The sequence below is a fragment of the Andrena cerasifolii genome, chromosome 3 (assembly GCF_050908995.1).
Source record: "Andrena cerasifolii isolate SP2316 chromosome 3, iyAndCera1_principal, whole genome shotgun sequence".
Lineage (NCBI taxonomy): Eukaryota > Metazoa > Arthropoda > Insecta > Hymenoptera > Andrenidae > Andrena > Andrena cerasifolii.
The window spans coordinates 23,787,121-23,803,625 of record NC_135120.1 but is presented as its reverse complement, the minus strand read 5'-3'; the positions used below and the strand labels follow the sequence as shown (position 1 = coordinate 23,803,625).

General features: G+C 37.1%; 1 protein-coding gene across 1 annotated transcript; it reads left to right on the top strand.

The window, feature by feature from the left end:
* The first annotated feature begins 6,479 nt into the window (after positions 1–6,479).
* Positions 6,480–12,838, top strand: LOC143366865 (uncharacterized). The gene is made up of 7 exons (XM_076808287.1): positions 6,480–6,539; positions 6,630–6,752; positions 8,464–8,526; positions 8,592–8,654; positions 8,799–8,840; positions 8,910–8,984; positions 12,764–12,838. Exons 1-7 carry the CDS (start codon positions 6,480–6,482, stop codon positions 12,836–12,838), a joined length of 501 nt encoding a protein of 166 aa, XP_076664402.1.
* The last annotated feature ends 3,667 nt before the right edge of the window (positions 12,839–16,505 follow it).

The window sequence follows — 16,505 nt, the reverse complement described above, 5'->3', positions numbered from 1 at the left end:
ATTATCATTCATGGAGACGGCTTGTTGGTAAAATAAATTGCTTAGAGTTTTCATTCCAAATTTTAAAAATTTATGCATGAAATTGTTACTTCTAAAGTCAGGTAAGTAATGCATTATTTGCACTGGTGTTATTCTTTTCGCTTGTGATTCAGGTATGTTATTTCAATATATTAACAACCATTGTAATCTATGAATTGTAGTTACGCGAAATTCTTACATTTCTTTTCCACTAACCCCGCAGGTAAAGTGAAAAGAACAGAGTGAAATCAATCGGAGCACATGTTGTATGTGTGTTCTGTTCACTTTTTACTGCATTATTTTCTTTTTGTGTATTTTTAACTGTATTTTGTTTTTTTTTTCAATTTTGGCTAGGTATTCTGAAATTAGTTTTTTTTTTAAATTTTCTTTCACAAACAAGTTGTAACCGATGTTGTAGAAGCTCATATTCCATAAAAATATTTGATTTCCCCTGTCTTAATAATTTTGACTTATTTCTAAAAATTGTAACAGATTTTTTTAACAAATATTTGATCAAATTCTGAAGTGACAGTAGAAGTGGCTTTATATTATGGGTTTTAGAAAACTATGCCTGTCTCTGTTGTTTTTGTGTGTTCTTAAATCCTAAGTGCCCCTTAATAACTTTGCCCCGGATTCCCCTACGTCGAGTAAGAAAATAGATATTATTTTAATTCCCAGCTACTGATTATTCTACCGCTAACCTTTCGGCGCACGGCGATGGCCGTCTGGACGTCTCTCTATCGTTCCTCAGTCGCTTTCGTTTCTCCCTTTTCGTTTTCCCTTCCCGCGCGAGTTCGTGGAGGATCCCCCGGAGCGTCGAGTTTTAATTACACATATTTTTTGTGCGAGTCGCTCTTGAGGCTTACGGTATGCGCTGGAAGGGCCCTACACGACGGCGACGTGAATATTCTGAATTTTGACGGACGCTCAACGCTTCTGGCATAGCCATCTCGACGCCGAGCGACCGCGAAATCTCGTTTCCCGTTTGTCACGAAAAAGTATTCGGCCGCTACCTTCAAGTTTCCGTCCCGGGGAAATCGTAACCGTGGACCCGTGGTTGCTTCGACATAAACCGCGGCTCTTTCGTCGTGACGGTTGCGAACGTGAGTTCCAAACGAACCAGTAGCTGTAGTTTTAGTGCATACAAACAGGGTGTCTTGCGATTCGAGGCATCGTAAAGGGATCAATTTTTGGGAAGAAATAAGATCCTTCCCATAGGAGACACTTTCGTGGCTCATGGCTGGTATTTCGAATATACAGGGTGGTTGCACCAACAAAATTGTGGTGCAACACCCACATATCTGAATGTAAATGATAATATAGGAAAGCAATTTTTGATTAGGAAATTCGTTTTCAAGAAAAATGACTTAGAATGTTGTAATAATAAATATAGCAGTATTAAACGTTTATTTCTTTGCCCTTCAGCGTTAGAAAGTATTGTGCATACATAAGTTCTATATTGCACTTCATAAATGGAGATAATTACAATTGTGTAATTCATAATATGTTTTTCAGCTAAGTTCCGGTTGGAATTAAGGGGTGACCCCACCCCAAAGCCACCAACAAAAGGCAAAGTTAGGAATTTTTTTTTTCCGTAAAAATAAAAATATAGGGCTTAGATTTTTTATATAGTTTTAAAGCAATCTTTATTTTGCTAGGTAATCGTGATGGAACAAGCGTTTTCAAGACAATTGGATTGTTGGAAGTGGGTTAAATTTGAGTTGCCAGATTTGAACCATACATACAAACATACAAACATACAAACAGAGGATCGAAGCTGAATAAAATCGTTTAAAAAGGGACTAATTGTAAGTAGAAACATTGGTTAGAGTATAATTCAACATTTAGTACCTTTAATTAAGTAGAAGGTGCTTTCTTTAATTTTTACATGGGCATATTTGTCGACAAGTGGAACCAATTGATGTTTTTTTTATAAGAACTAAGTACATATTTTTGGTGTCTGTATTTTAACTCGAATGGAGAAAAGCTGTATGATTTCGAAATATCCCTGAGTATAAAAATTTACATTAGTCAAGCATATCTTTGTAAGATAATTTTTATTGTACATGTGTACATGCAACGCCTGCAGAAATTTTGGTGCACATCGAATTCTTCTAAATTTAAGATAAATTCAAGTTTCACTACGTATGAAATAATTAAATTATTTAATAAGAATGTGATTATAATCGTTAAATGCACTAAAGTAATTAAATGATCCCCTCCCGAAGTCAATTGTATCAGCCACACGCTTATAATAACGTCGCACATATTAAAATAGAACTACACATATATCAGTGTCACATACGTTTCGATGCTGATGGAAAACCACGAAATTTTCTTAGTGCGCAAGATCCATGTTTAAAACTAATCCCCAATGGCTTCAACCTTTTTTAAAGGAATTACTTAACATTCGTATTTAAGGAGCACACGTGAAATGCACCAACGGCATGACCGAAAAAACTGTATAGCCTGTGTGGTTTATTTGCTGCACAGGTGGGACATACTGTACGTTACGAGATTATTATCGTACGTAATGCTGTAAGTCCCAACAGTAATAAAGCTACGTACGAAGGTACACACATCCCTATGTCTTGAAACACGTTTAAATACGCTACTCCACACAAAGGCCAGCAAATATTGAGCTTTTAACCGTAACATAAATTTATTCAAGACTATAAATGTCCAAATTAAATATCCATGTGCTCTCCAAAAGATTTGCTTTAATACTCAGCCCAGGATAATTCGAGAGACCGCAATATTTGAAATTAAAAAAGTATACAGCATTATACAAAGTGTTTCAGATATGTGGGCATAATTTCAGACGTAAATTTTATTTATCACACAAAAATAAGGAAGCTCGTACGAACGTTTTCGTAGAATATTTTAGAAATGATTATTCAAATTATAAAGGGTGGATCACATAAATGGGATCACCTAAATATCTCCCGTATTTATGTGTATACGAAAAAAGTGTTTGGAACATAGTAAACTGTTCAGAGGGGCAAATAAAATGATAAAGAAGAAAATACTCTCAAGGTCATTTTTAAGAAATTTCGAGGTCATCGGTATTTTTTTCAAAGAAATCCTACATTTTTTTCTACATGATCAGAAAGAATAAAAGGAAAAAGTCGACGACTATAATGACGTCCTATTCCGATCGTGTAAACTGAGAATATTTTAATAAAAATAACTAAATTAACTAAATAACTAAATTATACAAATAAATAATAAAATTTTATTAAAATGCCCAAAGCGAAAATTTTATGAAATAAATCCCCTTCCAGAAAAATTTCAGCGTATTGAACGTCATCCACGTTTGATCCACATTTTTTAATATCCTCGAAATATTCACATTTCAGCGTTGCCATTGTTGCCGGGTAATCCGAATGTTTCAAAATTTTGAAAGCATTCTCAGTAACGTGCACGCCTTCCTTCCCTTCTATTTTCTACCCAGGCCTAACCTGACAATTTTTTTCGAAATTAGAAGTACACGCAACGCGACGCGCGGTTTTATCTAACCCACCGAGTGCATTGTTCATATTGGAAATCGTTGGTCATCAGAAAAAGAAAACCACTGCTACAGAGCAAGTATCTATTCTTCGCGATTTTTGTTTCTCCGTCGCTGCCCCTCTGTCCTAGCAGCCCTTTATTTATGGTGTTCCGAATTTGTTTTGAATTTTATCCGACGAGCCGTACTTCCGACGTAGCCATTTCGATAGCGAACAACCATGAAATCCCGTTTCCGGCGCTAACTGCACGCCGTGAAAATATTTAACTGCACCCATTGGTCAAGATTTTTCGAGAGGAAATAACTGTCACGCGAACGAAGCGTCCGTATTCCGAACAGATTTTCACCGTTTTTGTTCAACCCCGGGAGAACTGCGGGGACCACCACTGGCATTTGTAATTCTACTTGTAACTTAAATGTTTTGTATTGTTTAATTGTAAATTATCTTGTAAGTGTATTGAGTGTTATAGATGTTCATTTAGCCTTCCTTCTACCTTGTCCCGCAGAAAAATAAAGTAAATAAGGATAAGTATGCTAACTTAAAATTATTTAAATAAGGATCAAACAAAAGTTACTTTAACTTTAGATTATTCGATGAATAAAATTAATTTTTTTATTCGTTATTCGAAATTTTATTTAAATAAAAATTTTGCCCATTTCTGTTTGCACGGAATCATTTGACAAAAATTGGGTGCAGTGTACCGAATGTGAAGGTCGAGCACACGTCGAATGCACAGTTCAGGAGAATATTAATTAAGTATTATACGTACTTGCGATGTTTGTACAAATAAAATTTGAAAAGAATCTTGTATTGTACCAATTAAATGCCTTTTTATTAACATTCATAATCATTTAGACGTAAAAATCTACTAACTTAATAGTAGAATTATCAATTCTTATTATTAAATTTCACAAAAACAATTTCCCTCCCCTTATTAAGTTCCATCTATACTACAAGCACGTTTTTGAATTTCTGATTTTTATCGACTCTACCCCAAGATATAACAAAAAACTTAGAGCGGCCGGTACTGCATGACTCTCCCCTATAAACAAAGGAATGCCAATATTTTTCAAAAATATTACTAGTTTTCTGCCATCAACACAAATTTATCTAAATTCAATTTTATGCATAAAAAATTAATATAAATAGCGATAGAATCGGTATTGTTGAAGAAAGGGACGCGTCACATTATTATTCCAAACTAAATAGATGTTCCTGAAGAATGCATAAAAGTTCTTCCAGGAGTTGTTAAAAGAATATTAATCACTGCACAACGTTAATTTCATTTTAAAATAACTTCGGCACATTAAAATTATCGTTAAAAGACTTTTCAAATACATTAAGCTCCTGCAAGTTACTATATTCAGCAACGGTCCGGTTCGAGGTTCCCCAGATATTCTTCCACCAGAAAATCGGCATTTATTTTTAAGTACCAATAACGTTCAAATGCATTTGTCCATTTATTTACCGAAACTGCTTGAAAACTGGAAATGGAGGGGATGTAATAATTATTATCGATTATAATGCTTGAGCCAACAACGTTAATGTAACATTATACGATATTAAAATATGTACAAACTGCTTTCATTTTAATAATTAAAATTTAATCCGACGTCAATATCGTAAATAAATAGTATCATAAAGCAAATGAATGTGTCTAAATACTTCAATTTCTTCCAGCAATGTAACACTCGAAGCGTGTAATTCCTCGAAATGATGTCCCCCCAGACATCCCAGCACCGCTCATCGAAAAAGCAGGTAAATTTTCGTCGCTTTCCATTTGTCATAGGTATTCATCCCAGCGTTTTTATCGCGGGTTATCTCAGACGCGGGCGAAACAAAAGGCGAAACGTAGTCTCGAAAGCCGCCGTGAAGAACGAATAACTCTGTAGCGTTATTCGAGCCAAATTTATTCGTTATTCGAGAGAACTCAGCGACGAATAAATGTTACGAATAAGCGGCGTGGCGGTGAGGGGAACGCTTCTCGAGATACCAGCCGACCGGGTCAAGGTGTCGATGAATAAGAATTAATTAAAAACGCAAAATAATGAAAGTGAAAATTAACGAATTATCTGCAAGCCTGTGAGCGGAAAGGTATCGTTGTCGATGAATGATCTTAGAATTATTTTAAAACGCAATATAATGAAAATGTACTCATATCGTCAGAACTTTAAATTGGCAAATTATCTGAAAGCCTGCGAGAGAGAAGGTCTGGGTATTGTTGATCTGAGAATACGTTGCCTGGTCACGCTAAGTATTTAACCGAATCTTACATTGTGTTACACAGTCACCTTTGCACGCTGCTGGGAAGCACCTTTACGTACTTGCAGCTTATTTTGGTTTCACATCTTTTTTTATATTGTAATTATTATTATCTTCTATTTTTTTTTTGTGATTTATTTGATAATACTCTTTTTCGTCCTAGACCTTTTCATGTACTCGGCGTAATTTTTTTACTTTTTTGAAGTTTTTTATGGGGGTAAACCCTACTCACAGTTTGTTTGAACCCGAGCACCGTTCGAGGTTCCTGGAAATATCGAAGGAAAACGGGTGCAGCATGGGGGTGGAGAGCAGTAAAACGGAATGATCGAACCGCGATCGGTGGCGAAGATAATGTCGTTACGAGGATCCGTTCTTACCGTGGCGAACCGATCGGATTATCATCATCGTCAGCAATGTTGTTTGAATATGCCGCATCAATTTGTACCGTCGGATGTTTACTGTTATCGTTGCTCGTGATCGATCACTGTAGGGGGCTGCTTGGCGTTTGGAGGGGGGGGGGGGGAGAGGCGGTGGCCGAGAGACGCGCCAACCACGCCATTTTCTGTCAAACGATCTGGCGAGGCTGTCAGTTTTCCCCTGTTTAGGTTCACGCCGAAAAAAATGACCAAACTGACGTGATGCCCGTGCTAGTCGCGACAAATTTTCAAGTTTACAAAGGGAAGACGTAATATGGAGAACGCAAGACTGATCAGATATTATCGGCCCCAGGGTTTTGGGTCCCGTTGGCTGGTCTGTAGAACTTCGCCTCTCTTCGACGTTTCTTGATGCACTGGCCTGAGGGCTGCTTTTCGAGGGAAAAAGACCATTCTCTGTTTTCAGATGTATCATTTTCTGCTGGCCGACAGTAAATTGAGGCACGCGCTTAATTTGGGCTCGCATTGCGGGATCGTTACGTTCCTCACTTGGGTTATGGTCCTCATCATCCTTGTTTGCTCGCTCGCAGTGAGTCGTGCCCCGATGTTCTAGCAGTAGTGCTTTCTTAGTGGTTTTTCTCGGCTAGGAATGATATTTCTGGTTGCGTTATTTTCATACGTATTTGCTTACATTTCAATGTGTGCCTGATTCGTATTTCTAACCCTGCATATAAGTTTATCTTACGTATTCTGTGTTATAAGCTGATTGCACCGTACCCAAGTTTTATTATTTATTGATAGTTTGCTTAGTCCTATTTTATCCTCCTTTTATTTACTCTTCCCCTTCAACATTATCTACTTCTTTCCCCTGTGCCTTTTTCTTCAACTTTTTCGGCCACTCTTCTATTCTCTGTTAATTAGGTCCGTTTCTTACATGCTTAATAATTATTACAGGCGAATTGACTCGTTTCGTCCACAGAAAATGCGACGTATAACCTAAGACATTATTTACTCCTTCTGTACGAGTGGAGTTTTGAAATTTTCACGATGACTATTCAATGCGGAAGATTACCTATTTTAATGACGAGTTAATTCGTCTTCCCAGTTAACAGATTATTTCCTGCAGTCCTTTCCAAAGATGGCCCTGTGCATCTCTATATAATTTCCCCCCACATGTTTCTGATTCTTCTTCCTCATCTTTGCACATTTCTATAAACTTTTCGATTTTTCTTTTCGTCCTTTTCTTAATAGCCTCCCTCCTTCACCCTGCTTTCGAATCTTATTCAACTTCTTTTCTTTCTCCTTCAAATGTCTGTGTACACCCTTCATCCCCTATTACGTCTTGAATCTTGCATCTGTTTTTCTCTCTTTATCCTCCAGTTCTATTAGGTCGAGACACAAGTAATTGCAGTCTCTCAATTAAAATGTATTTCTATATTCGGCGCATGTATAAAAATCTCAATATAAAAGATATTTGTCATTATTTCCAATGACAGCGCGCCATTCCTCTGGCAGTTTACCAATTTCGTTCCTGTAGAAGTTTCGTGGTTGAATTGAAAAATATTCGCGTGCTGAATCTATGTCATTCGCACTCGAAAAATTTTGTCCCGTTTGAAAATTTTTAACAAGGTTCGAAATGGGTACAAATTTACTGCTCCCAAGTTTAATGAACACGAAGGATGATGTAACACTACCCATCTAATTTCCCAATTTTCCCCGCATCTGCTGGGCGAAGTCTCGTGTCATGATACAATAGGATCGCAGCTTATCAGCTCAACAAAACTTAGGCGCGCGAAGACCTAATTTGGTATATTTCCACGTTCTCGTTAAATGCTGCGTAATTTATCGGTTTATCGTCGCGTTAATTGTTCTGTTACTTGTCGGCTGATTAATTTGTCGAGCGAGTGGCATCGGGACAGGCCATACCAGTTAAGAGAGCATCCCTCGTAAAGTTTATCGTTATCAGGATCGCTCGTTTGCATCGTTCTTCCCTCTGTTTCCTCTTCTTTCCCACCGAACTCCGGGTTAACTGCAAGATCGAAAGTTTTACTGACGTCTAACCGGGTAGAAAGGTTAATTCAATTGAACACGAAGTTACTGGTGTATCGAAGGTCGCGCTTTATTTCACCCAGTTTCTATCGGATTCAGCAACGTGTCCTTTCTTTCTGAGCTCGGTAGCTCGCCCTCGATGCTCGCTTATTTTAAAAGAACGCGAGATGCAAACAACCGTGTGTACATCTTCGCGATCCATTCGCCATGGTCCATTTATTAATTTATCTACCGCACGACGTCTATCGCAGAGCGCAAAGGCGACCGTTTCCAGCAAAGAGGACTTTCTCAAGCTGCAGACGGAGGCGGAGAAGGTGCGTCCAACAAAGGCCGCAGGAACTGCGGAGTCAAAGTAGTAAGAATTATCCTTCATTTGCAGAAAATCCCACGGAAGAAAAGCGTGGCGGACATTAGGCCAGCTTACAACTGCATTCATAAGCACGTAAGTTCGGTTTGAGCTAGAACCCCGAGACTTTTGTCTCAGCCGAAAGTGCATTCCGTTGTTTTAGTTTGAGCTCGTCATAGCTGCGAAGCCGTTGCAACAATGCGGTTAGAGTAAATGGTAAAATTGCTTTCTGATTTCCAGCTGCAGCAGACCGACGTGTTCCAGGAGAAGACGAAGAAAATGGTAGGTCCTCTGCGGAATAAATGTCTCTGTCCTCGCGATAAACTTAAGCGGGGTTCTTTATTTCGACAGCTCTGCAAGGAGAGCTTGGAGCTCGAGATCTTGAACAGCAGAATGAATTGTATCAACAAGCTGCTGAAGCCGGAGGTACATGGTTTTTAAAAAATTAATAACGATTTTCTCGTGCTAAAACCGTCCGGCACTTTAAATTTTTCGAGCCCTTCTTCCTCGAAACGGTATCTTCTCTTTCTAGAGAAATTAATAATCTGGTAAATAAGTGGGAGCGGAGGTTTACACACGACTTCTCGTAATATCGCTTGCGCATTCGTTCGCGGAGAGTTAATTACATTAAAGACCAATTATTCCACTACTTCCAATCGTTTAATATGAACGCACGGTGCTGCTGAACATTTTGGTGCCGTGTTTCTTACATTTCGTGGTTAAAAGATGGAATTACAAAGCGTATCTTTCACTGGGTCAGCAGATTTTGGTAGTCGCTTAGGTATTGTGAGAAATCTTTTAAAGTATTATTGCAATTTAGGATTCTCGGAATTCTGAATTTTCAGTATTTCGAATTTGGGATTTAGAGTTTCTGCACTTTCGGACGTGGAAGTTAGAATTTTCAGAATTTCGAATTTCTCGAATTGCAGATTTCGAATTTCGAATTTCACGAATGTAGAATTTGGAAACTATACTTTTTAAAATTTAATGTGAGGTTTTAAGTTTGGAATTTAGAATTTCTTAAATTAGTATTAAAAAATTTGAAATAGTTAAAACTTAGAATTTTTTAATTGTTACAATTTAGATTATGTAGAGTCCTTGTAATTTAAATTTCAAAAAGTTCGAAGTTTCACGCGCAGAAGATCGTTTGAGCAGATCTTACGAATCAAACAGCATTTTTTACAGTTCTCATTAAGTATTGAGAAGAATATTTCGAACGAAACGAAATCATATGAATTCAAAGAAACTGGTTCCATTCTCATATAGTACCTACATATGAAATTCACAAACTCCTTGGCTAATCACGGGTGCCCAAAATTGTTGAATTATACTTTGGGTGAAAAAATAAACGGTAAATACGGAATAAAACATTTCCATACCTCGCTTCGTGTTCGAGAAAATTGACTAACAGTAAGCACCGAAGTACAGTTTTGGACCCCTGAGGGGCACGCAGAGCTAAGGGAAAAGCTTTCCCCTCTGTGCGCTCTCGCTTACAATGAAACCTTAGCGAGTTCTGTCAAAATTTAATTTTATATTTTTCACTTATTTAATATTATAAAATCGATATAATTCCCCTTATTCCACCACATAGGAAACACCCTGTACAATTTACTTAATTGCAAACTGAAATTTGATTAAAGGTCCAGAATAGATTATTTCATTGCGCCCAAACGACGCAAAACGGCGAAAGCTCATGTTACATAATCAATTAATAAATTAACACGTTGTACGCTAGAGCGACACCAGACAGGGGAGTTTGTTTGACGAACACCCGAACGCCCAGATTCTATATGTACTTCGTGCAATTAATGAAAATGAACTGAAAATCGTTTCTCTGATATTCTGGGCAGTTACAGGCATAAAAAATAATTAAACTGGGGTTATTGTTTGAATTGAACGCAGTCGAAGTAGAATGAAGATAAAATACCTTACAATGATATCTAAATAAATTCACATATGCCGTCGAAATTTTCACAAATCTGTCTAATATAATAATCTAATATTATCAATGATATGACAATAAAAAATTCACATATTTAAATATGTTAAATGTTTATTTATTTCTTTTATTTTCTTTACTATTGCTTTATCATCCCTTTTCCGTGAAAAGATGTTATGCTTTTTTACTTGAGAAATTGTTTAGGGGCCTAAAATATTTCCTGCATCCGGATTACCCTACATAGAGAATACCGGCCCTGAGCGATGTATTCTGCACTTAATGTCACATACGCTATACACCAATTACACGCAGAATTTCAGCCAGATAGCTTACCCAAGAATTGTGCACCCCCTTGTCAGATAAATCCTGCACGAAAAATGTAGGAATCCTTCCTCGTTTCGTTATCCAAAAGAATCAAACGACACCCATTTTGAGGCACCCTGTACCCCAGCATCCGTACCCTTCACAATGGGTTCCTTTTACAATTACAGCAGCTTCCGTGGCCGCGTTCATCAAATTTTTAACAAAGCGCGGTCACGCTAATAGACAGCATATATCACACAGATGAGACGTATGATGTTCATTCAACCCAACGGCGGAGGCTGGAGGGTTAAGGGGCCGGTGCTGGAGGGGCGCGCAGAAACGTCGCGTGACAACTTAACTCCGCCATTCACCCCGTTAAACGAAATTCATCGCAAGAAGCGAGCCACCCCACCGGAGGAAAAAGCGAGATTTTACAACCGCGATAATCACGAAGTCTACGGTCGGCGGTCGCCAACCGACTGCTCGAAATTAGATTAAAACAATTAAACGCGGGTCCGACCGAAAAAGGGGCGCGATTCCCATCTTATCAATTAGGATGAACCCGCGGATGTTCGCGCGGCTCTGAGATATATCGCGATTCCAGCGGGCGTATCTCGTCGTCGGGTCTAAAAAGTGTCTGGAAACTTTTCCTGCCTGAGAATGGAGGGCGGGGACCAACGTGGCACGATATTACATTTATAATTACATTTCGCCGAGCACGAATTACCGCGGTATTGATGGAAAGAATACCGTTTGTTATTTAGGTGCTTTACCCTATTTTTTCCCCCTTTCGCTCGATGGCGATTCCGCTATAATAAGGAAACATGGAGATGGGGGTCTATTGAACTTTCAATTACCCGAAGGGCTGCTCGAGGAATCGAGGCATTAATGCGGAAATACAGGAATATTTCCGCTGCTGTGCTTGATAAGCTTGATTACGTTCGCAAATAAGCTATGGCAACGAAACGGAGTGATGGGAGCTTTAAGAAGGAGGAAGAAAATTGTCGCCGTTTCCTATTCCTGCAACAGGAGGTATTGTACTTAGATGCATACAGGGTGTGGCCGAAACGATGGTGCAAGCGGGCAGGTGGTAATTCCTTGTGCAAAAATAAATCGAAAGGGTGGAACACAATTTTTTCAGTCGCGGCTTAGTTTTCGGAAGAATCGATTTTGAAAATTTGGTGGACACCCGCCTGACTAAGAATTGGTAGAATGTAACAGTAAATATGGCGTAACTACTGACGAAGTGAATCCTTGAACAAAAATTAGTCGAAATTGTGGAATAGGATTTTTTTTTTTTTAGAAAAAATGGTCGTTTTCCACCTGTTCATTTTAAATGATCACATGTGCCTATAGGTAATTCAGCTATGTGCCTTCTATTACAAAACTGTTACTTTTTGAGACACTTAAGATTCTGAAGATTTCAAAATCTCATTTATTATTTTATTCAGAATATTTAGGTTCAAGCTCAGCCCAAGATCATGAAATTCTACATTATTTGGTTTTCCTTTGAATCAACAAAATAATATATTGTGAAAACAAGAATACCTACCACTTTCCATGTAATAATTTCATGATCTCGAAATCTTAAAACATTTGAGACTTAAAAAAAATATATTTAACTACTCGATAGACCCCATGGAATAAAACATAACATTTTTATTTTTATTATTTAATGTATTATTTTTCCCAAGAGACATTTTTCTGTAACATGAAAGCTAAAGGAGTTCTTTAGGTGCAAAGTTATTGTGGCTCACCCTATACACTCACACTGCAAACATCTTCTAAAGTGTTTTTTATGTTTCTCATAACAATATCACTGTGCTCAAATACCTTAAATTTTCAAGTTAGCAAACGTTCTTTACATACGTTTAACATAATTATCATGTTCTGTGCTCATTCGAGCTTTTAATTTAAATGAAGATTCTCCTGTTTAGAAAATGTGCTCACGTGTATGTTTCAGGCGCAAAATGAATGGCGGCAGAGCAGGCTGCCGAAAGTGTATTATCGTCCCATTAACTCACCCGCGACGAAGTAATGGCCAGCAGCGTAACAATGTAATTAACCAAAATACAAATGCGTCCAATAAATAATTACATCGACTTATTACACGTAGACGCGTCATGACTTCGCGATATTCCTGCTCACACTACCGTTCGAAAGTTTGAATATGTGTCCTCCAACGATTCTCGAATGTGCATTCACCGCACCAAAACGTGACAAATTCTATAACACAATACCATACTAAATAACAGATTATTCAGTCAGCTTTAATGAGTTCCCGTGATGAAAAGAACGTTTTGAACTAAATTTCATGCAACATACAGGATGTCCTATTTTCAGCGATTAAGAACGAAGCATATTCTTCGATTTGATGTTGAAATAAAAGTAAAAGGAGTAAAAGGTGGTTGAAACCGCTGAGAATTTAATGCAACTTTCTTCTAGGTAATTGAATATGTAGTGCAATACAACGGTCTGTTGTATTGAGAACCTTAACACCCAACATGTTAGCAGTATTGTAGCCTCAGAAGCAGAAAAACATTTGCATATATTTTTATCTTAAAAAATTATAATTTCAATTTAATTTAGACTTTAGAATTAAAAATTTATCAACATTTCTCTTATTAATACCCAGAACTTTGGATGGTATAGATACATTTAAGAAATGTATCCTACTTACAACAAACGTTAAAAAGAAATGCTGTTTCCATTTTTACGTCTAAAATTCTTCCGTCCAATAACTCGTACCAATATAGCTTTGACCTTAAATAGCATTATCTGATTGTCCCTGTTTCATCTGCCTCGGAGGCTAAGTCTCCCAATGGCGAATCGAGATTCGATAATTCCGTCTACTAGATCACTACTTCCAGGAATCTTTTGTTCGCTTCCAATGGTCCACATTTAAGAAACGATCGCACGTTCCATGCTCCATTTCGCCATTACGTAATACAGGGTGAGAAGAGATTCGTGGTACAACCAGATAAAGAAATAAGTAAAAAATATGAAGTAAATTCTTTTTCGACCTATAATGTATTTTCTTGAGGCCGAGAATTGCAAATCAAGCTGGGTATTGATCGTTCAAGTTACTGACGATGGTTTCAAATATAGATAGTCCTAATTCTGTAAATATGTCACGAATAATGTTAAGCGCAGTGAACTTTCTTTTCACTGTACTTCATCCATTGCACGCATTTTTCAATTTATATTAGTTTCTTCATACATCCTTTTCTGTTTTGTATTTCGTTATTAATTAGTGTAAATATAAAAATAATATAAAAATAATAAAAAAAAAATATAACAATAAATATTTCTTGCAAGTATTTCTGAACGCAGGCATGTATGTTTACACACACCCTTTGCGTTGTCAATCAGTCAGTCAGTCATTATTTGAAATACAATTATTTGAAATACTAGGCATTGTTTGAAATATTGTTATTTCAAATACTATTTATTTTCTTATATTGTAATAGAATACTGATTTCGCAATAGTATTTCTATGAGTTAGTATTAAAACATATATTTGAAATACTATTTCTTTATGTAACTACTATTTCAAATAAAAATTCATTTCTCAAATCTCGTATTACTCGAAGAAATAAAGATATTTATTTCGATTTATCTATTTCAAAAATCTGTTTTCCTCAGCCCTGGGTGTTAGTCGTGACTACAGAAGTCCTTCCAGAATTAACCCCTTAACGGCGACCCCCGTGTCTTGTGCAGGTGCCATATTGTTTGAGACAGATATTATAAAGCACATTACTAGGGTAATGATAATTTCGCATAGTTAATTCTGTTACAATTTTGATTGGGATAATTACAATAATAACATAACACATTAATCCAATAGTGGTATAGTGAAGTCGAGAGTTTGCAGCCCTCAAGGGATTTATACGTAAGTATAGTATACGCGTAACCAACAAACTTGTAAAACTAATTTTCTCAAAAGTAAAGCTTCGAACGGAAAACATTTATTCTGCAATGTTTACCTATTTTTGCAAAGGTAATCACTTCCTTCCCGACTGTACCACGAATTTCTCCTCATCCTCTGTATCCGCTGAACGCGGAACGTTAAAATCGAATCTTCGCGATCAGCAGCGTATGTTGTTGGCTCCGTCGAATCAACTTCTGCGTTTACCAGCCGTGCATAATTCATTCGCGGGTTTGACGTATGTAATAATAGAAACAATGGAACAACAGGCCGCGGTAACGCGCGGCAGCAATAACTCATGGTTGTCCCTGCGCGCATAACTCCTCGGGATGGCTATCTTTTGAGACACCGGGCGTTGTGTATGTTGATTAATCAAACCGAATAATCTGGTCGAACTGGATTCAAATAATACTGCTTACCCTCCGCTAACGACAGTTTCGGCCATCGCACCGTAAACATTAATAACAGACGACGTGGAGTAGATGCGATACGATAGATGTCTAATGAAACAATCGATTACAAAGATAGTCGCGGGATCACGAGTCGCATGTTCATTACTCAAACTAAGTAGTTTAAAAATGCGTTTGTTCCGTTTATTTAGTAATGCTTTTTTTGTTGTAATTAATTAATATGCATACTAAAAATTCATTAACACAACAACTAGAACAGTGAACTCTATTTTTTAACTATTGAGTAACATTTGATTGACGCTAGAGCAATAATACATTAGATTTTTCTCTGTATTTAAAATATTTTCAATTAAAAAGGAGGACGATGTCGATCAAGCGACTTAAAAATTTTAATATTTCAAGCTACCTTTCATAGTAAAACATAGCGTAAATATTGTACAATTAATTTATTCTCATCATCTCCAATATTGCGAACCTGGTTTCATACAAAAAGCGATCGTCTCGGTCGTAACTAGGACCTAGTCAATCAATTCAATGCATTATGCATCTTCGTAACGATTGATTCGGAATTTAGCTCTAAATGTGGATATCCGTGGACCATTTTCAAAGGTATACTTGCTACAGATTTTAATCGCCCATTACCTACAGCCTATCTATCTTTCAATGACACCCGTCTATCCCAAAGACATGACTATTATCGAACTTGCGATTTCTGTAATTCTCGCACTACATTGAAACAATCACTTTCTTAAATTAAATCCATCTAAAATTGAATTCCAATACTTCACACGTGGCACACATACGTATACAGAGCATTTAAAAAAAAATCTAAGACTTTCACGGCATATATTACTCACCGGTAAGCATAAAAAATATTTATTCAACATGAGTTCCAAAATCAATAATCTTGATGTGGAATACAAAAGTTTATTTTCATCTGCGAGAGGTGTCCAAAGTGTCCATTTTCATTTGAAAATAATACACATTTATGAGTCATGGATCAACGTGTATTTTGATACATTCCTACCTTATATTTTATTGCCAAGCTTAGTTTTCCGTCATGCTTGTACATAAGTAAAAATACACGTGTGCCATTTTTAACTCAGAATAGCCGGATATTGACAGCAAAGTGTAATAGAAATAACTAGCAAAATGCCCGTGCTTCGGTACGGTAGAATAATTAAAAAGAATTACGTTTATATCTGTATTTTAAAGTAATTTTTTATGTAATTCTATAAAGTAACGTTTGTATAACGGGCACGAATGAAACACACCGTTGTTCTCGTCTTGAGTCAGTCTATAAACCCACAAAATTGCCAGTTCCCTTGTAAGCTGCGCATCAGTGCTAAAGATTTTTGAAAGGTATT

Excerpts from the sequence above, each read along its gene's own strand:
- LOC143366865 (XM_076808287.1), top strand. The coding sequence starts at position 6,480 with ATGGAGAACGCAAGACTGATCAGATATTATCGGCCCCAGGGTTTTGGG. Across the intron at positions 6,540-6,629 it reads GTTTTGGGTCCCGTTGGCTG|ATGTATCATTTTCTGCTGGC; the intron begins GTCTGTAGAACT and ends CTCTGTTTTCAG. Across the intron at positions 8,655-8,798 it reads ACAACTGCATTCATAAGCAC|CTGCAGCAGACCGACGTGTT; the intron begins GTAAGTTCGGTT and ends TCTGATTTCCAG.